At 38.7% G+C, this 22528-nt stretch overlaps 2 protein-coding genes across 2 annotated transcripts; both read left to right on the top strand.

Annotated features, from left to right (window-relative positions):
* The first annotated feature begins 4188 nt into the window (after window positions 1–4188).
* On the top strand, window positions 4189–7932 carry LOC138036357 (uncharacterized). Its single transcript, XM_068882673.1, has 3 exons — window positions 4189–4454; window positions 4789–6693; window positions 7162–7932. Exon 2 carries the CDS (start codon window positions 5137–5139, stop codon window positions 6358–6360), a length of 1224 nt encoding a protein of 407 aa, XP_068738774.1. The 5' UTR covers window positions 4189–4454; window positions 4789–5136; the 3' UTR covers window positions 6361–6693; window positions 7162–7932.
* Window positions 7933–10878: 2946 nt separating this feature from the next.
* LOC138036365 (uncharacterized) lies at window positions 10879–15669 on the top strand. Its single transcript, XM_068882678.1, has 3 exons — window positions 10879–10995; window positions 11868–11930; window positions 15122–15669. Exons 1-3 carry the CDS (start codon window positions 10950–10952, stop codon window positions 15667–15669), a joined length of 657 nt encoding a protein of 218 aa, XP_068738779.1. The 5' UTR covers window positions 10879–10949.
* The last annotated feature ends 6859 nt before the right edge of the window (window positions 15670–22528 follow it).

Here is a 22528-nt window from a genome sequence, read left to right as displayed (position 1 = left end):
GCGCGACCATTTAAATAAATTTGCATGACATTTAAATATCTTGATATCGTCTGCAAAAACGTTGCTGGGCGAACCGACATTGTTTCATTGGTCCCTTTTCTTTCTTTGTACACTTGGACTAGTTGCTGAGTAGGAACGACTGGACCGTGGTTCAAGATGTATTGCACCACTGACAAGACAGCCGCAAGATGCATCTGTTGTTTCGAAGATCCCCCCCCCGCTCCGTCATCTCAACGATATCCTTCATGTTTTAGTCACGCACAAGGCCTTTCAATGACCCGCTTAAATCGATGATGGGGTTACTAGAATCTTGAGCGATATCTCTAGATATGTTGCTCATAGCAATAAGTCCTCTTTGCTTGTACCAGCTTTTCGAGGCTCCTTCTACGGGTATTATCTCTTCACTCGAATTTTTTTTCATTGGACCCTGGGAATTATTTTTTGTTTTTTCCGTCGTATCATCATTTCCGTTTTCCCTAAACTTAGAAAAATCGTCAATGGACTGTTGACCAGGACATGTTTCCTTTAAATGTGGTTCTTTGATGTGCATTTGTTCTCTATTAATCCGTTCCCTTTTCTTGCGTAAAACCAATGGCCCGGAACGTTTCAGTGAGAAGAAGTTCTTCTTAGTGCACGATTCCTTCATAGATGGACTTGGAGTATCAATTTCATGTCTCACTTTACCATCTTTGAGCTTGCAGGGATTCCACAAAGGGGCTTTTCTTTTCTTTGGGGCTGGCCTTTTCGCCTTAGGATTCACCACCACAGGTGTCCCACTTTCTTTTCTTTCATTTGAAAGGGTGCGTTGGGTTACTAGGTTACTCTTTGATGAATCGTGAGGTTGATTAGTGGCTCCTTGCAAGTCAACTGGAGTAATCAGCTCCAATGGTGACGGGGTGGAAGAACCAAAAGCTGAAGAATATGTGTTTCGGCGGTCAACGTTACCTTCACCGAGAAAGAGCGTTTTACTATTATTACATTTCTTGTCACACTTTCCAGGAGATGCTCGTAAATATTTCCCTTTCTTTGATGGCGGTTGTTTAGGGGGTGAACTGGTTGGGGAAAGGCACGCCTTATTGACAGTGATAGGGGACTTCATAGGTGGCAACTTATGCAAACAAGTTTCAAGGAGATGCTTTTCAGGAAATGCTTCGAAATGTTTCCTTCTTTTTGATGGCGGTTGTTTAGGAGGTGAACTGGTTGAGGAAAGACTCGTCTTATTAACAGTGATATGAGATTCCATGGGAGGTACCTTGTGTGAACAAGAACCGCTGGGTGACTGTGGTAGTTGGATAGGATCCAAAGGAGGTTTCACTTTCTCTCGATTAGGGTTTCCACACTTCACGATATTGGCAAACAAGGGCATGAGAGGTGGACTATCCATGGAAGATCTTGACACTGGTTTTTTCAGAAGAGGAACGAAGTGATTTGGCTTCCAAATGATATCTTGGTTTCGGGAAGAGGTTGACCACATGACATTAATTCTGACAGCCTCGTCACAACTCCCATCGCCGTGTCGTCCTCTCGGATAAAATACTCGATGGACAGCATTCCTGACTCTGATGGATGACTTCATAGAGGGGTACACGGAACTGATGGGTTGATCAACAACTGTTGCCGGTGCCATGAAGTGAAAGCATCCTGCGTATACTTTAGGCTTTGAAGTGATTCGAGCTAAATAGGTAATAGCCGCTGGAAGGTTGTTCAACTGGCCTTGATAAATGTCCACGGCAGCGTCTTCACTAAGTAGAACGGGCATAAGGTTGTGTGTAGTATAAGTATCATCTCCAACCATCTCAGGAAACTGGGGATAAGTGGCGTAAAATTCAGCATGTGCGACTAACTCTGCTGTGGCGAGGAGGCGTAGCAAGGGCGCCAGAGTTTCATCTCCTTTCAACACAATTGACACACTGTTAAACAAGCAATTTCCATTTCCAGTACTGCATACGGGTGAAAACTCACTCCAGTCATCTGGCAAAATATATTTTGAGGGTAGGTGTTCCATCTGACGGGAAGAACGGAATTCTTTAACTGGAAACCCCCTAACTAAGGGAAGAAAATTGGAAAGAACCTGCTCTGCCTCATCCTTGTTTGTGACTGTCCTAGATAGGCTTTCTATTTCTTCAGGACGCAACGTTTTGGACTTCTGTAAATTTTGATGAGGAAAAAGGTAATACTGTCAACGTGGTGTCCTTGGTCTCGCTCCAAAAAAATATAGGAATCAAAATGAAAAACGAAAGGGCAAAAAACTTAATTACGCATTGACGTGTCGTTATTCCTTGCGCCGTTAATGCACAGCTTTACTGCATGGAGGAACAGACAAAAATAAATAATTCAGAGTAGTGTTTTCAGTGTCTGTGCAACGTTTTCGCTCACCAGAAAATATTTCTCAGCAAACTGTACAGGGGCACCCAGCGATACGCTTCGCTGAAATATATTTAGGAGAGTCGAACTGTTCTAAGAATTTCGGTTTGGCGTTCCCCGGATTCTATGTTGCCAAACAGCTATATATTTCTTTACTAAGACATCACCTAAAATTTGCAACCAGGAAAAGTGGTCCCTTACGTTTTCGGGAAATTTTTGCAATTTTTGGCACTTAAAAAGGTCACCTAGCAGTTTCGGACGAGCAAATTTTCAGATAGCAATTTTTGAAATGAAGATCAGCTTCATTCCCTAAAATTTTCAGACACTTTAGTTTTCAGTTAAGATATCCGAACAGATCAAAATAAAATTAATTCTTTTAGGTGATAAAAACATCTCATTAGACAGTCTATAAATTGCAATAGCCTTTGGCTTAATTTGCTCGTTGGGTGCTCCTGAATATAGTCGTTTCGATTGGGAGATCTTTTTGCTCTAAGCTTCTGTGGTAGTAAAATTGGAGAGCCCACACCTTTAAAAGTTCACTGAGTAGATCAGTTTTAAGTTACAATAGATTTTTAAGGTCCCAAAAAAAGAATATGATTTTCTCTTTTTGTAATTCATTTACAAAAAACTTGATTGTAAGGATAACTCTTATCGCAGCTACGACACATCTGCTATTAAAATAATTTGATCGGATGAGTTTAAACTTGATGACAGACGAATTCTTCCGCTGGTGTGTTCCAGTTAGGGTATACGTCATAAGCGCATCTCCTGCAGTTGTTCGGACATAGAAATGTGACTGTAAGTGTAACTTCTCAACTTCACTAAAAAAATCATAAGTAGATATTTTTTTCTTTTACAGGCTGTTGCTTCTCGATATTTTTGATTGTCAGTCGTTAAAAATGGCGCGAAACTCAGATCGGATGTTTCAAATACCATGTAGAATGGAAATTTTGCGGATTCTAATTTTTGCGGTTTTTGCGCATTGACCCGGCCGATCCGTAAAAAAATAGTTCCCACAGAATAAAAAACCCACAAAATAATACGTGGCAAAAATTAATTTCGTTTTTAGTCATATCAAAAAATTTAGTAGACTTATGCCACTTGGGCGATATACACTGGACTTAACCAAGAACATTGACATGATTTACCATTGAAAAGCAATCCTAGCTTAGATACATACCATAGTCTGTATAGCCCCCTTAGCGAGGGGTAGGGGTGGGGTTAGGTGGTGAAGGGTACTATAGCTGAAACAAACTAAACCTTTACAAAAATGCTTAGGCCTAAACACTATGCTGTAGATAATGGATAGGCCTAAGGTTAGCATTTTTGCAAAGGTTTGGGTTGTTTCAGCTATGGTACCCTTCACCCCCTACCCCTACGCCTCACCCACCACCCTCCATCCCCGGAATAGTCATGCCGGGCTGGCGGGAAACCGAATTTGTTAAACTCGTTTGCCATTCAAACAAAAATAAAACTGAAAGGGAACCTCGGCTGTAAAACACTTTTGCCCAAAATTATAAATTTACCTTTGCCTAAATCCGTTTTGCCGGTTAAAAGTCACGGATTTGCTTGTTTATTCGAATGCTTCGTCTTCGAATTGTCCATGTTTTTGCTTTCAAATTTCCTGTGGGGCGCCATTTTTTTAACGCAAGGTTTGCTGGGAGATTATGACGTCAGTGCGTTGTCGACTTTCAACATGGTGTCCCGAATTGTAAGATAAAGTACTCGACATGCCGCACTGTTGCGCCTATGGGTGCAACAATGAGTAAAAAAAACAGAAGGAAAAAGGAAAGGTCGAAAAAAACGTCACATTTCATTGGATTCCCAGTAATGATAAAAAAGAACTACGTAAGAAATGGCTAGTTGCCATTGGCCGTCCGATTGAGAATTTACCAAAGTGTCCTTACCTTTGCTCGGATCATTTTGATCTCACTTGTTTTGATGAAAGTGTAGATCTACAGAATCAGTTGCTGGGAGGATCAAAGCGAAAGCTTAAAAAAGATGCCGTTCCAACTATTTTCTCACACAAACCGGCACCCAAAGCACGTGTTACTAGTGTAGCCAGAGCTGCGAAACGGAAGCATCAGGAGGTGAGAATAACATACGATTTTGTAAAAAATAATGTATTTGAAGTATAAGAAAGCTTTTTTGATCACTGAAAAAGGCTCACATGACGTTATTTGTAATGGCTTACTGTAATAAAATAAGCTTGTTACAAATTCCTTTGTCTGGTCATTTATTTATTTATTTACTTATGCCCGGTTTTGAAAGTCTGAAAACATTTCTGAAAGGTCACCTAGTATGTTTTGTCTTATATCTGGAAGTATTGAAGCATTTGAAGCATTTGACATTTTAAACAGAATTGATATCAATATAAAATTAAAATAGGTAAAATTAAATTTATTTTTTGGTTGCGGATGACAGATTATAGATGAGCTTGAGTGCTTGGAAGAAAGGACCAAGTTGGAGCTTCAACCTATCACTTTTCAAGGGCATATTCCTAGTACAAGTTCAGCAACTGTTTCCTCTGACACTGTTTGTTCTGATGTTTCACCTGGGACTTCTCTAGAGCAAAGCCCAAGACCTGTAGCCACAAGTCCAACAACTGTTTCCTCTAATATTCCTTCTTTTGACACTGTTTCTTCTGATGTTTTATGTGAAACTGTTTCTTGTGACTTGGAATGCACACACACCAGTTCTAATTTAACAAGCCCAGCTGAAACATGTAATTCAGAGACCGAGTATAAGAAACGTGAAAGTCGTTGTGGGATCATGGTCAATGCAGGCATGCAGTTTCCATTAGATGTTGCCCTGGAAATATTCAGTGAACATTGCTACTGTTCCTTTCAAGTTTTAAAGGAACAAGACAGCAGCGACGAGGCTTTACAAATTGCTCCCTTACATGCAACCCTAGCTGAAGAAGCAGAAGTCTCTGATGAGCTTAATTTTTCTCCACCAGCCTACCAAGAAATTGAAATTGTCTCTATTGATTCTGATGAGCTTAATTTCTGCCCACCATCCCCAGAAAGTAAAAGTGTTGCTATCGACTGTGATCCTGATTATGAATACTCATCTCAGTCCTCTCAAACAAGTACAGCACCAAGTGTAGATGAAAATGAGGAATGCTTCAATACTTCTGGTGCTAAAAGAATTTTGCTTGTTTATGAAGACAATCTTAGAGAATTATTCCAATTCTGTCCAAAATGTGGTTCTCCAGTGAACACAAAGGAGATTGAGGAAAGAGAAAATGAAGGGACCCAGTACTCTGTCAAAATAAATTGCTTGAATGGTTGTACCTTTTCCTGGCAATCACAGCCTTCCATCCCGGGAGTGAAAGGTGAAGGAAATTTAGCACTATCTGCTGGTTTATTTTTCAGTGGAATTCAATTTGCCAAATTTCAGCAGTTTACTTCTGCAATAAATTTAAAGTCTATTGGAGCTGATTGCTACTATACCTTGAGGGAAAAATATGTCTTCCCTGTCATTGACAGTTACTGGCAGACTGAACAAAACAGGGTATTTAACAGTCTAAAAGACAGGGGGGAGCCAGTGACACTAGCCGGCAATGGGCGCCATGACTCTCCAGGTCACAGTGCTAAGTATGGGACTTATACCATGTTAGATGTCAAAAGTAACAAGATTGTGGACTTCAAAGTTGTGTCAGTATGCGAGGTTAAAAACTCAAATGCCATGGAAAAGAAAGGTTTTATAGGAACACTCAACACCATTGAGGAGGCTGGGGTAGATGTGGCAGGGGTTTCAACTGATTCCCATCCCCAAATTAAGAAATACATGAGGGAGGAACAAAAAGATAAAAAACATCATATTGATCCATGGCATTTCTGCAAGAACGTCCAAAAAAAACTGAGGACATCCTCAAAAAAGAAGGGTTGTGAAAAGTTGGGCCAATGGGTTCCTTCAATTACAAATCACTTTTGGTGGAGTATAAAGACTTGCCAGGGTGATGCAGAAAACCTGAAGGAGAGATGGTTGTGAATAACAAACCATGTAGTAAATAGACATGACTTTCCAAGCAACAAAGTGTTCAAAAAATGTCAGCATGATGCTCTTGATGAAGGCATGCGACGAAAAAAGTGGCTAACTCCAGGTTCTCCACCACATAATGAACTGCTAAAAATTGTTCACGACACAAGGCTGCTGAAGACTCTTCCTCATCTCACTGACTGTGTACGTACCACAGCACTTGAAGCATACCATTCCCTTTACCTCAAACACCTTCCCAAACACACACACTATTCCCACAAGGTGATGGAGGAAGCAACCAAGCTTGTTGCTCTTGATCATAATAACAATGCCTCGAGGCAACAGGTAAGACTGTAGCATGTAGTGTTCACCTTTTTTCTTTTTTTTTTCACTTGAGTGTCCTTTTATTCAGGATAGTTTATCCAATTATGGTGTCCAAAATTGAACAGTACATGTCTGTGCTCATGTGAATAGTTAATCAGTTATTACTTTCCAAATGCAACAGCACATGTATGACTTCTGTGGAGCTGAAGAACATTTTGTTTTTTCTTGTTTGTTTGTTTTTTTTTGGGGGGGGGGGGTGGGGGCATGGCTCCACTTATTTTAACCCTGTGATGAAACAGAGCTTGAAGGTTTTTATGTAAATCATAAATAGTTGCTTATTCTTACTTTTCAATGCTACAACATTAGGACTTGAAGCTAAATTTCCTTTATCACTTAAATTAACCTTATTTTACAAGTCTGATAAATCAGCTACATGTAACAAAAAGTGATACAGGATTCTGTATTACGATTATTCTTGTAATGTTTCAGGCACAAATCCAAAGTGGTGAACGGGAGGGGGAGCTCCGATTTAAACTTGCCTGGAGCAAGGTAAAAAAGAGATATGATGCTGATCCTGTGCTGGAGGCAAAAGACTACAGCTACCTCCAGGAAATGCTGTGTGGTGCCATTCAGCAAACTGAGTCAGCAAGCAAAGTTACATCACACAAAGAGGGTGGACAGCGTCCAAGTGTCACAAGCAAACCAAGTGACACTAGACTCATCATGGCACCTCTCCAAAGACCCCCCAGACAAGATGTATGAATTAGCCTTTCTAGATTTAAAAGTAAAAAAGATGACTTGTAATTGCACTATCAACTAACCAAGTAGACTGGCAGATGGGCTATGTAATGCAAAAAAGGACTGTCTTAGCTGTGGGTTATCATTAACACTGTCAGACTTTGTTTATTCCTTAGACAAGAAATGAAGTTAAATACTTTCCTATATTTTCTTACTGTTACCAGTAGGTCTCATTTTGCTTGAAAGACAAATATGATTTGCAAGTTAAAATCTCATGCTGTTTGTAGTATTCTCACAAATGACTTTCAGTCCTTGATATTCTGACAAATTAAGAAAAGTGTAAAATGGATTTTTTTAAGGTAAACAATGTCTAAAACAGCCAGTAACAAAATGTTTTGCAAAAATTTTGTGGCACAGAATATAACAAAATATTTGCTGTAACAATATTTTTAGATAATGCTGTCATGTTCTTGCAAATTTGCAATTAACCCATTGGCATCCAAACCAGCCGAAACTGGCCAGACTTAGTATTTTACTCTGTCTAACGCCAGAGTATTTTACTCTAACGCCAGACGATTTTACTCGTCAATGGGGAATGATCCCAGGGGTTCCCCATTGACGAGTAAAATCGTCTGGCGTTAGACAAAGTAAAATACTAAGTCTGGCCAGTTTCGGCTGGTTTGGATGCCAATGGGTTAATTGCAAATCTGCAACAACGTGACAGCATTATCTAAAAATATTGTTACGCAAATATTTTGTTATATTCTGTGCCACAATATTTTTGCAAAACGTTTTGTTACTGGCTGTTTTAGACATAAAAAATCCATTTTACACTTTTCTTAATTTGTCAGAATGTCAAGGACTGAAAGTCATTTGTGAAAATACTATAAACAGCATGATATTTTAACTTGACTTTAACTTGATTTTAACTTGATTTTAACTTGACCAAACCGGACGAAACCGGCCAGACTTAGTATTTTACTCTGTCTAACACCAGACGATTTTACTCGTCAATGGGGAACCCCTGGGAGTCAATGGGTTAATAACTCACTGAAAAACTATGTCCCCATCAAGCTACAAGCTCCTGCCAGGGTAAATTGCAACAAGCTACATGGACAGAAAGTACCGACAGCACCCAAATGAAATAGTTACAAACAACAGTAGAGTCAAGTCAATGCCAATAGGATAGTGAAAATCAGTCAAGCAGGCCAGGAAATCGCCAACAAGGGACGTTTATAAATTCTGAATAGCCACCCTGGCAGGACCTCACTTTTACACAATGTACCCCTCTAGGACTCTGGTATTATGTTGAGCGTTGAATACTTAAAGCCAGTGTATATTCCATCAGCGGATGGAAATGTCTTGCGAATCTCATTTACAACACATGCTGGTATAATCTTCCTGTTCCCTCTTCCCAGTTTTCCATGAACCCAATAAACAAACTGTGAATATGCCAACCAACGACAAGTTCTGCAAATGTAGATAATAAATTTTGTATGCTTGTTAAAATCATCTTAGACAGTTCAGTTAAGGTGCATTAAAACTTTTAAGTGAGAATGATTCTCATGTTTCATGTATTTAATAACATGTAAGTTTTTATTTTACTCTGAAGAAACCTGTTTGTCAAATCACCTTATATGTCATTTAGACAAGAAAGATTTGGAAATTAAATACTTGAATGACTTATTTAGTAATTTTAGTAAAAAAAAAATGACAGGTCCACACAATAGACAGACTGCAACATATATTTTTAATAAGCTTATGGCTTATGTACGTATTTATGAATGTATGGCAGAGCTAAACAAGAGACTATAGACAGTCGAACAATGTCTGGATTGATAATTGTTTATGCAGACAAAAAATTAACGTTACTTTATGTTCATTAACCCAATAATCAGAGGCAGAGTAGTCCCAAAAACAAATACACTTGATGTAAAACAGTCAAAATATATTTTAATAAGTTTACACTTGAGTCACAAAAATCAAAAAAAAAATTTTACTCAATACATACTCATTGGGGGGTTCTGAAGCGGAAAATTCCATGCCTTGCACCAGATGTTTTATGTGAACAAGGGTTGTTTTCAAGACCGCTCGATTCAAACAAACTGCTCTAAAATTATCGTGGTGAATTATGCACGTCATCAGCTCGCTGTTTGCGTCCGTTAAAGCCGATGCTTCAGCAATTTCTTTGTAACACAGACATTCTCGCGGGTGGTTTAATGTTGCTGCCGCGCAGTGCGAACATTTACACCAGTCCAGAGTGACTAACCGACCGAAAACTTCTTCATAGCTGCCATCTGAATACTCGCTTTCACTCGAATTACTGCTTTCTTCGCCTTCTTCGTATTCTGGCTCAAAATTGTACGGAGTAACAACAAATTCCTCTGCGGAAGCCATATTGCGACACTATCCGACAACGCACTGACGTCACAAACTCCCACAAACCTTTGCGAAAGAAAACATGGCGGCGAGCGGGAGATTTGAAAGTCAAAAACAAACACTCCGCATTCGAATCATGAAATGAAATATTAACTCAAAACCACAGGGATTGTTAAAGTGAGGTACCAAGTAAGTTTTGACACCAAAACTGTTTTTCAGCCGAGGTTCCCTTTAAAAGGCATACTTATTCTAGACTAGAGCCAAACGCGAACATTAAAACTTGAATATTTTCAAATCCTTGAACTCTCTTTCATAATACTTGAAACGTCAAGACTGCTGAAAGTCTCAAGGCAAGATATTTTTTCCAACCAGACATCAACTGACATTGGTGTCATGCGAAGTTAAAACTCGGAAATTCAAAAATTAATGTGTTAGGCCATCCCCTTTTTTTTCTCCTTTTCACGTCGTCCGACTGACCCAAAACAAAAAAAAAAAACAAAACAAAAAAAGCTAACGACGTTTTTAAGCCATTTTATGTAGCATAGGAGTTTCGGTGGTTGATCCTTTTCCCCTCGCTGTCTTAATTTTGCAACAACCTTCACCAACTGATTGTCTTGTTGTTTTCCTGGCTCCACAGCTATTATATGCTGGGGTTACCAGGGCTGCGATTCCGAGAATGCTTATGATTTTTTTTAGTCTTTGTTTTTTCAATCCGACCGATCAACCCGATATCAGGAAACGCATTCGACGGTAAACGAAAAAAAAAGGGGATGGCCTTATGTTCAAAACGAAAAGAGCCATGGAAACTGACTTATAAAAGCAGCTTACTTCTAATTGATCTTCAACCTGCTGTTGATTTAAATACAGAAGACCTCGCGATTTCGATTTTTTTGATGGCGTTAATCTGTGCCCACGGCAGGCCGCCACTGCGCGTTTTTAGAATTATGCACTCCACTGGTAGCGTTCCACTTCGTTTTATTCTTTCGAGTTTTGATGAGAGTTTAATTGACATACATCACGAGAAAATATATTTATTATTTAAAAAGTAGTTGAAAAGGTCGCACATTTATCATTTATCTTTAACTTGTAGATTAATCTTCAAGATTTTAAATAGAGAAACTTGCATCTCGTAAAAATCTGCAGCTGGGAAATCTTCACTGATGGCACTTTCAGTTTCTTCAGTTTCGAGACAGTTTTCGAAGAAAGGTATGATCCATGGATTGACAAGGTGAAGTGTTTTTATCTGCATGTAACATGCAACAATAGAATTCCAGACATGCCTAGACATCGCATCCAGAAAAAACGATGAAAGAATCATTTGTTGACTAAACTGTTGAAATTTCCGTTGACGGCTGCTAATCAAACATGGAATATACATTACTACACAATTACTTAGTTGGAATAGAAAAATACTGTTTATTCACTTTTTTTGGTCACTAAAAAGGTGGACCAACGGAGCTTGCATGCCTGGGGGAGGGGTGCGAGGATACCTGTTGCACCTCCCCTCCCTACTGGCCTGCATGTCATTGTTTAATATATTATTTCACCAATGAAATACAAAATACCACTTCAATTATTTTTTGCTGTCAAAGGGCCCGATTTGTTATGGCTTAGACAGACCTAGTGTGTCAAGTATATTTTGAGGGCTATTTTACCTCGTACTTAATAGTGTGAGCTATCGCAGCTATCAGAAACCGAGAGATGCCTTTTTTCAAAGCATGGGCCACGATGAGATCTGTTCGAAAGGCTGTTTATGCAAATTCCCTGAAAGAATTTGTTGAGAAAGGTATGAGCTGAATTTGATTTTTGCCATCTCCTCCGCATTTTGCACTTCCCTATCGAACACAGCAGCCCATCGACGATAATTACAAAGCTGAAATGTCAACTCTTTTTATTGCAGCTCAACAGAAATTAGGATTACAAACTCAGGACGTCCGTGTTTTCCTCGAAATAGATGGCACTGAGATTGATGACGAGGACTGCTTTGGTGTCTTTGGGGATGGCACTGTTTTTGTCGTTGGCAGAGTTTGGCGAAAAGACACTACTACAATGTACGTCCCTAGCTGGTGCGAATGCAGAAAGCAGTGACTTAGTGGAGCTGATTCCGTCTTCTTATCAGAATGCCAGTTCTTCCAAACAAGGTATTTTAAGTTCTTTATTTTACTTTAAACATCAATTGAACATGGTAAATTCTAACACTTAATTGATGATAAATTATAAATATCCCATCATATTAAGGCGTTCCAAACTAAATCGTCATTTTTCATTCTAGGAAAATTCCGCTAAAAACGGTGATATGTTATGTTTTTTTAAAATGCAATTTGCCAACTTTTTCAAAGGAGTGTGTAGGGAGTGAATATCTTTCACAAGCAAAGCCACCCGTGGTCACTTTAGTGAATTAAATGTCCTGTGGCGTTCAGAAAAATAAATCACTATATTTTCGTTTTGGTTCTGTGCTCCATTGAGCTAAAAGCAGACAAATAGTGATTCAGTATCCTCAAGAAAGCAAAAGAAGAGCAGTCAAAATACCAAATACAGCATCTACAATGAAGAGAAACTTTTTAAGACGTGAATTCATGAGAAATTCAACGTATGGTGTAGTCGAAGCACAAGCTGTTTCACTATTACCAAGGATCGAAGTCCAACTTCGTATTTGCTTTCTAGCCAGTCGCTTAAATGTTAGAGACCACCACATCATCGTTTGTTGATAACATATTTACTATCTTCGCTCTAAAATGTCTATTTAGATATTTTGAAAAAAAAAGCTGCATTTCGATGAGAGGAAATGTATGCACTGGTTGTGTTTATATGTTGCACAAATTATAAAACCTCAATCAGTGAGTAAAAGAGTCGTAAAACACGGGTGAATTTCTTCGCTGCTTGTCGTCTTTCGACTTCAAAGTCGTCTCTTGGAAAGAAATGTCCTTTCTTTCAGCTTTGAAATTTCATGTTTTGATGATATGTCTGGTTTATCCCAGAGTGCGAGTGCTTGAACCGCCGACAGTGTTCCCAATCATACTTCACTGAATTCACCTGCCACGCAGAAAACAAACATGGCATCATATTTGTGTTCGATTTTATTTCTTGGACTCCAAATCAGCATTTTAGTGCCTTTCTAAAGCCGTATTTAGTCTAGACTTAAACAGAAAAAAAAGCAAAAAAATTAACGTCTGTTAAAATCTCTGCGTGTGAAAAATACTGCGCATGCGATCGCATCACACTGCCCGTTTTAAATGGATTCCGCAGGGTATTACACTTTCACTTTTTTTCTCAGAAAAAATCAGTTTCACTTAAGTCCGATTTGTGGACCCGTAATTCCTTTTTTTTTCTTATGAAGACTATTAACTATAAGGCATTTTTTGGCCGATTTTCGGAACCAAACTCTTTCTTTCAGTCCACCATTTATGGGTTGCGGACGACCATGGATAATAATTGTTTGGATTCCGATTTTCGGACCCGAAATTTTTCTTTCAGTTTACCATTTGTTGATTGTAGCTGACGATACTTATTTTTCGAGCCCGATTTTTCGACCCATAATACTTACTTTTTTTCCTACCGTGACTTGTGGAAGACGATGTAAACTTTTGGGTCCTTTCCAGAGCAATCTTAATTCCGATTTCTATTCATGTGAAATGCCCATTTTGCCAACGGATAGCACTAGTTGGAACCTGCTTTTTCAGTCCGATTTGTGGACCCATAATTCCTTTTTTTTTTTTCTTATGAAGACTATTAACTATAAGGCATTTTTTGCCCAATTTTCGGAACCAAACTCTTTCTTTCAGTCCACCATTTATGGGTTGCGGACGACCATGGATAATAATTGTTTGGATTCCGATTTTCGGACCCGAAATTTTTCTTTCAGTCTACCATTTGTTGATTGTAGCCGACGATACTTATTTTTCGAGCCTGATTTTTCGACCCAAAGTACTTACTTTTTTTCCTACCGTGAATTGTGGAAGACGATGTAAACTTTTGGGTCCTTTTCAGAGCAATCTTAATTCCGATTTCTATTCACGTGAAATGCCCATTTTGCCAACGGATAGCACTAGTTGGAACCCGCTTTTGGAGCCAAAACTTTAAGTTTGACTTGGCTTACAGTTAATGACGTTAAAGTCTCCCGAGCCGTCGAGTAAGTGTTTTCCAATGCAATAGGTGCAGAAAATGGCACACTTGAAGCCTTAAATGGTACTAACACTTAAATTTGAACACAACCGTGCAAAGCGTTGTTCAATCCCTTACATTTATTATGAATTCGTTGTTTTATTCTGCATACAAAAGATTCAATTCCGAATGTATAAGTTAAACATGAAAAATAACATAGCAATAAAGATGATATAACTCAAGCATTCCACAGAGATTTCAACTGACAAAAAGAGTTGAATGTCCTCTGATGACATTTAAACGCAGTCCGGAACAATTATAACTTTTTAGATGTCAAAAAAACTGTACTTTCCGTTAGAAACATAATAAAGTGGTCAAGTTTTGAACTGTGTGTCACTTAGTTATTGTAGAATACCCTGTATCGCCAGTATTCTGTCGGAAATGTGCTGTTTAACATGCTTATTTGCCCTTTTTTTAGCGGAATTTGCTTAACTGGAAAAGGACGATTTAGTTTGGAACGCCTTTATTCTTTCATTGTCACCGGCAATTAAGTTTTGATGTTTGCTATTTATTGCAAAAAAAAAATACAAAACAAAACAGTGACCATAGCTGTCTGCATTTGTGGGACATATTTTTATGATGAAATGGTATATGAAATGAATCATATATGAACTGCGGATATGAAATCAAGTGAAACTATGATCTTCGCAGTTATGAGCGCAATTTTTGCAATTGCGTAGAGAAGCCTGAAAAATTCAGGACTTCAACCCCGTTGAAGTCCTGAATTTACATCCACAGACAAGCGCTACAAAGTCTGCAAACTTAATATTATTATCCCCTTGAGTCATCCTTGGGGGAGCTATAGTAGCCAAAACGCAGGGCGGGGACCGCGGTCGAATCAGCCCAAACCGTACATGACCCGGCGGCGAATGTTTGACCCAGCATGAAACATCACCTGCCCATACTCAAGTTGAAGCTGTCATTTATGAACCACAAAGTAGTTTCACGGGAACGGATAGAAGGATTTCATTTCCCGATATTTCCTGAACCAAACATATCAAAATACGTTATATGTTAAATTACCCAAAAAGAAATGGGGAACTGACTAGTGCGAGGCACCAAAAAAAAAAAAAACCATGAAGGTGTTCTTTTCTACTTCTTTAAATAGCAAATATCAGCCTTTACTGTTTGTTTGAATTCACTTGTTTGCACCGTATTGCATTTTCTACAGACGATGAAGATTCAAGCTGTTTAGACGTCGTCTCCAAAGGAAAGTACCCTGAAACGCCTGCATCGACACCACCATCTACCGAGGAACAAGAAATAAAAGCGCCGACTCCTTTTGATGTTTTAGATGCGTTTGATGTTTTAACATCAAACTCATACAAAAATGCCAAAATGAAGGGTCTTAAAGTGTTCACAAATTCCGAAATCGCTGGTGCAAGGAGTGAATTAGAGAAAAGGCGCAGAGAGTTTTGGATCGAAAAGGCGGAGCAACTCAGCAGAGATCCAACAACACATTCCCTGGATAAAACTACTATTCACGGTATGGTCGACATTGCATGGACGCTGCGGAAGACCGGCATGTTGGAAACAGATGCTCGTCAACTTCTTCACGAAGAGAACGTCCTATTCCAACGAGAAGAGCTTGCCATTTCCTGGAAGAGGAAGCTAGGGTCTCAAAAGAAGGATACCATCAAAAAGAATATTGATAGAATGAGTGTCGCTCATTTGAGATATGTCCAGGTTTGCACGCAAATGCGAAAATTGCGATTTTAGCGAAAAATCGCAGAACACCGAAAAGCTAGAGAAGACAAGTCCTCCAAAAGTGTTGCGATTTTTGCGATTTTAACGATTTTTGCGAAAATTGCGAAAAATCGCAAAAACTCTCAAAAGCTAAAGACGACAAGTCCTCCAAAAGTGTTGCGATTTTTGCGATTTTAGCGAAAAATCGCAAAAATCGCAGAACACCGAAAAGCTAGAGAAGACAAGTCCTCCAAAAGTGTTGCGATTTTTGCGAAAATTGCGAAAGGTGCGAAAAATCGCAGAACATTCAAGACCTAGTGTCGGAGTGCCGTTGTCGATGAATAATGAAGTCTAGTGCTTGAAGTCTAAGTTAGTTGAACGACTGCTACCGCAGTGCCGTAGTCGATGAACAATGAAGTGTAAGTTTAGTTAAACGACTGAGATTGACACTGTCGCTAAAAGCGTAATTATGTAGCACAGCTCATTAACCGAACCGCAAAATGAAAGCTAACTCACGAGGTAAATTCATATTTATGAAAGCTAACTCACGAGATATATTCTTGCGTAGCGGGCTTATTTCTGCTCGTGAATTAAAGAACGAGGTATATTCATGCGTAGCGCGCTTGTTTCGGCTCGGGTATATCTAAATATCTATGACATTTCATACATGTCCCTATGACAAAGTCGTTAATTAAAATTACAGAATGTCTATTTACATGCACAATAACTTCTTCTTGCTCGCACGTGCGCTATATACATGTATCATTGTGTTTTCATGCAAACACTCTGAACACTATTAAGTAAAGTACGATCGTCCGGGTGAGTGTAGTCCTGAGAAGGACTGTTTGAGATGACATTGATTGACGTTTCGACAACCTGAGCGGAAGTCATCTTCAGAGTCAAGTGATTTGTGTAACATCAGTAGATACTATAAGAACTCCTGTCGTAGATGTTTGAGTGAATGTTAAAATTAAAGTACCTAGTATTAAATTGCGTCTCTTATGAAAATGTCTTCAGTGAAGTATCATGTTTGGTAATCTGTATTACCCTTTAACGGTGAAAATTGACAAAAGGAGAATGCACGTCTATGATATTGTCTGTTTTATGTGGTACTTTGTAGTTAGTTGGAAGGAAAAGGGTGGAACAAAAATGAAGGTTGTGCGATTTTCCAAACCTCTTTACCAGGTGGAATAATATATGGCTCATTGATTTCGATTTGTAGATGATAGCAAGTCAGGGCGCATTTAGCATTAATTTTGACTATGTAAGAAAAGGTGGAATTACCTTCTGCCGCAGATAGTTTCAGTTTCCGGGCATTTAAGGTATTGTAAAAGGTTTAGCGAAGACACTTTCATTTTGTCGGCAGCCTCAATGAGGTCACTAGAAAGTAATTTGTCGAATGTGGACCCGCACTTCGAACTACTCGCAATCAACTTTAACCATAGATCTTGCCCTCAAAAAGCAGCAGTTTACTATAAATCTTACGATTGCATTGTTTTGAAGGACAAGTAGTCGGATGGTGTTGCGTTACTGTCACTGTTCAATCCTTATTCAAATTAGGTAGTGTTTACTCACGTATTACATTGAATGTATGTTTAACTATTTCGAGTTCTGGATAAGGAAAGACACTTAGTTTCTTCGTGTGCTTTGAAATTCACTTTCTGTAAATAAACCCATTGCAATTTCGTTAAGGATACGTATTTGGTCTATTCGTGCGTTATTGCTTGTTCTTGTAATGTGTGGAAGTTGTGGCGATTACTACATGGAAAGAGCAAATGGTTTTATTTATTCACACCACACCACACTTTCAGCAACTCGAGAATTTTGTATTCCACTTATTTTTGAAGTTCATTGCTTTCAGTTAGTAATGATTGCTTCAGTGCTTAAAAGCTTGGAGAAACCATATATTCAAGATTCAGTAATTTTGAATTCGTTGGTTGACACACGCAATGAAATTAAAGAATTCTTACGCCGTCAAACGGCTGGCACTCGATTCCCAAGAAGTAATATATCAAACTGTAGTCTGGGCTCCTGCTTGTTCAGGGTTGTGACCCACAGAGAAATCACGACTCTTGTCCAGGCCTTGTTTTCGATTTCTTTTCAGTGTTTTGCGATTTTTCGCAAAATTTGCAATTTTCGCAAAAATCGTTAAAATCGCAAAAATCGCAACGCGTTTGGGGGACTTGTCTTCTCTAGCTTTTGAGAGTTTTGCGATTTTTGCGATTTTTCGCAATTTTCGCAAAAATCGTTAAAATCGCAAAAATCGCAACACTTTTGGGAGACTTGTTTTCTCTAGCTTTTGAGAGTTTTGCGATTTTTGCGATTTTTCGCAATTTTCGCAAAAATCGTTAAAATCGCAAAAATCGCAACACTTTTGGGGGACTTGTTTTCTCTAGCTTTTGAGAGTTGCGATTTTTGCGATTTTTCGCAATTATCGCAAAAATCGTTAAAATCGCAACACTTTTGGGGGACTTGTTTTCTCTAGCTTTTGAGATTTTTGCGATTTTTCGCAATTTTCGCAAAAATCGTTAAAATCGCAACACTTTTGGGGACTTGTCTTCTTTAGCTTTTGAGAGTTTTGCGATTTTTGCGATTTTTCGCAATTTTCGCAATTTTCGCAAAAATCGTTAAAATCGCAAAAATCGCAACACTTTGGGGGGACTTGTTTTCTCTAGCTTTTGAGAGTTGCGATTTTTGCGATTTTCCGCAATTTTTGCAAAAATCGTTAAAATCGGAACACTTTTGAGGACTTGTCTTCTTTAGCTTTTGAGAGTTTTGCGATTTTTGCGATTTTTCGCAATTTTCGCAAAAATCGCAACACTTTTGGGGGACTTGTTTTCTCTAGCTTTTGAGAGTTGCGATTTTTGCGATTTTTCTCAATTTTCGCAAAAATCGTTAAAATCGCAACACTTTTGAAGACTTGTCTTCTTTAGCTTTTGAGAGTTTTGCGATTTTTGCGATTTTTCGCAATTTTCGCAAAAATCGTTAAAATCGCAAACAGCGCACAACACTGAAATGGTAGAGAACACAAGTCCCCGAGAAGAGTCGCGGTTTTTGCGATTTTAACGATTTTTGCAAAAAATCGCAAAAATCGCAAATTTTGCAAAAATCGCGAGTCCTAGTTGGGGATTTGTCTTTTTCTTTGCACCATTTACGATTTTTGCGATTTTTCGCAAAAATCGCAATTTTCGCATTTGCGTGCAAACCTGGACATAAGTGGCTCATTTAGAAGTGGAATCACTTGATGCCAGTTTGAAAGATGCCCGAACTAGCTTTCTGTCGTCTGGCAGTATCCAAGGAAGAAAACGCTTGAAAGCAGAGTTTCAACAGAAGTCCACTCTTCTCACTGGCTCATATAGTGAACTTAAACGGGCCCAAGATGCCCTTTCTAAATCTCTAACCCAAAAGAAAATGGAGATAGAGAATGCCTTATCAAAAAATGATAGCGCTGATGAAGAGAAAGAACTCTAAAGTAATTGAAACAAGAAGGCCAAGATTTCTGCAATCCAAGCAGCTGAAAAGCTTATCTCTTATCACTTTATTGTAATAAGTTAGTATTAAGTTATTTACTGAATGTAAAGAAAAACTCTTGTGATAAACTTCATGTGGGGACTTTACAAAACGTGGCTCCCAATCTAAACCCCCTCCTGGATCCCTTCAAAAACTAAAGAAACAAATTTTTGTCATTATGCCCGGGAAAGACCGTTTCGAGAGAAAAACACTTGTAAGCTTCCATAAATATATCTGGTGTTTGCCTTAATAACGCTCTTTCAGCGAAAAACCCTTGCGAGCCTCTTTAAGGACGGTGCCTGCTATTGTTATTGCGCATACGTTATGCGCATCTCGAGATACTCGGATTTCCTATCGGTGATCATTCTTGTCAGTCAAGAGAGGAGCTGTGGGGTCGAGATTGATCGGTGATGCTTACTGATTCAGTGTTATTTTTGCGCGGTTTAAAACTATCCGGAGAAAGTATATCTTAGTAAGTACTCTTGGTATCCAAAACGAAAATTGAGGGTAACCACGCAATTTTGAGAGATAAGTAAGCTTCAATTTGATGAAGAATGCCATACATTGCTTTGTATTATAAAGCTCTTTACAAATACTATTCATCAATGTTCTTTCAAAGGTGAGTGGTTACCCCCAATTTTCGTTTTGGATTTCAATAATACTTGTTAAGACCATGCCTACATTTCCTGCACAATCATAAACTGGAGCCAAAATATCTTTGAATTACGAGGCACCGTCTTTAAATGCACCGGGATTTTTGATGACCTTGCTGCACGTCGGTGGGGTGCACTGCTAGTCTGTATCATAGTTTGCCGTCTGCAGCCTGTAAAAGCGCTGTACTAATGCAAAGTAAATTTAACAGCCCGTATTGTCCCACTCATTGTTCTAGGAGTTAAAGCTTCCAATAATAGTCGCGGCCTCCTTTGACTGCGTAATGAGACACGCTTTGCCTTCTGTACGGGACCGCAAATGACCCGCATATTGGACCACAGATGATCCCGGAACGCAAATGATCCCAAATTTGGACTGCAAATGATCCCGAAAAGAAGTTAGGAATGTCATGGAGGATGGAATGATCTGGATAAAGAAAAATTAGAGAGAATTAAAATCACCTTAAATCATGGCTCACCGCAGGTTTCTGCCTCATTATACTTTTCCCGAAAGACTGAATTTTGTTTCTTACCACGCTGTTATAAATTTGCCACATTTAATCATGGGACACAATCATCAAAACTAACTTGGACGCAATTCTTTACTGTTTGTGACCAGGGGCCCATTTCTCGAAAGGAAAATCGGGTCTGCCAGAGGCCTTGATTCAGGGACATTTCGTATTGAGCATGCATGTGTTAAAAATTCAAATGTATTCTGGTATCAGTCACGCGTTACCAGTAACTGCAAACCACGAAACGAAAACAAACAGTCGGGATATTCGAACAACTCTGGTAAACCCACGCAGGGTTCCAGAAACGGGGCCCTGGTCACAATCAGTTAAGAATTGTGTCCAAGTTAGTTTTTTGAGATTGTATCCGAAAATGCAGTCCTATGTTAGTACGTAGCCAAGAGTGTATACAACTGAGTGGACAAATTTTCTTTGAAGTGTGTTCCCCATAAGAAATTTGACTCACTCTATCTGTCCCCTTAGAAACTCTTCAAAATTTGCTATACCCCTTAGAAAATGTCAATAACTCGACCCCCCTCAAGAAAATCTCGTCAACGGGGGGGGTGTGGATATTAAATGGAATGGCCCTTTGTTTTTGTGGTAGCTTGTAAAGGAAACTGTGCCGCTGCAGCCTTCCTCTTTTGTGGTGATTCCGGACACCATTTAAATCTTGAAGGGACCACATTATCTTTTACATATATTCTTCCATTCAGCGACTTTTTCAAATCACTTGACCGAAAATGTCGAGAACACACCTTTGTCTTCTCTGTCACGCGAAAGTCCTTTCCCACATCTCTTCTTATTGCATGCAGCAATTGTTTACATCTAGTTTTATCGGTGGGAAAATTAAAATACAATATCTTATCGTTTTTCTCATCCTTGTAACCTTTTTGGTTGCATTTAGGCACGCAGCAGAATGAAGGCATTATCGAAAACAAGTGACAACTCTCACCGAGGTTTTTATTCAAGCTCACGATGACACGACCTAAGGACTGACTAGCCTCGTTCTCGCGTTATTCGGACCAGGTTATCCGAGTGTTCCGCCATTTATGGAATGGGTTTATGCTTCACAAGTCTGACACATCGACTCCCCAATGCTTTGTTTCTTTCGAGGACTTTGATGACCACTTAGATCGCATATCACAGAACTCTTAAACGGCTGTCAATGAGGAAACTGTGAGTATTCTACCCTTCTCTTCCCTTTCTGATAGGGACTTTAACCATCTTCTTGGGAACTGCTCTGCTCCAAATCTCGACAAAATCAACGATCTATATAATTTGCTTCCTAATCCTGACAAGACAGATGAATCCGACACAGATTTATGCTTGTTTCCCCTTGTTCAGAATATTATTCTGTGAAGAAGCTGAATAATCTTCTGAAGAAATCTGGCTCTAACTTATTTATTTTCCACTGTAATACTAGAAGTTTATCGAAGCATTTTAATCTCCTTGAAGAAATTTTGGATTCTATGGCTTCGCAGCCTGATATATTAGGAATAACTGAAACTAAACTTAATGAATCTTCTGGAGTCCTTCATAATTTAATAATACCTACATCCAGAATTCATAGCTATAACACTAGATATGCCTCAAGAGAGAACTTATACAGACCAGTGTCCAAAACCAATTATGGGCTTTCAAGATTTACACCGACAGCTTCTAGAATTTGGGAAAATATACCTTATAATATTAAAACTTTACCTTTTCCTTCATTTATTAAACAGTATACGCCCTACCTCCTTGACAGCCAAATATAATAATGATAATTAGGAAGGAAGGGAATATGATTATTATATTCCCTTCCTTCCTGATTCTTATCATTATATTTATGTAAATTTGTTAATTTCTCACGATCATTTTAATTTTTATCTGTACTATCTATTTTGCCAGTTCACTTCTATACATATATGTATATACTTTTGTTTCCCTTTCATTTAATTTCTGTGGTAGTGGCCATCTCAAAAGCATTTGCTACTATGGCCACTACGCACTTTTCCACTTTTTCTCACTCAAGTATAATTAGTCTGTTTCCTTCTTTCTTTTAATTGTTATGTCAATTATTAATTTTTTGAAATAGTGCATAATAATAATAAATCTTGAAATCTTGATATTGGAAGCTGCAGTGATCCTTGAACTGAAACGAGAAAAATTAAAAGTTAATAAATTTACGTTGTTTTTGTCCTATCATGTTTCTAAATTCATAATGGTCTAAATTCTTATAAG

This window comes from Montipora capricornis, unplaced genomic scaffold, assembly GCF_036669925.1.
Source record: "Montipora capricornis isolate CH-2021 unplaced genomic scaffold, ASM3666992v2 scaffold_479, whole genome shotgun sequence".
In the NCBI taxonomy this organism is placed as follows: domain Eukaryota; kingdom Metazoa; phylum Cnidaria; class Anthozoa; order Scleractinia; family Acroporidae; genus Montipora; species Montipora capricornis.
The sequence above is the reverse complement of the archived record's forward strand: the minus strand, read 5'-3'. Positions and strand labels throughout refer to the sequence as shown.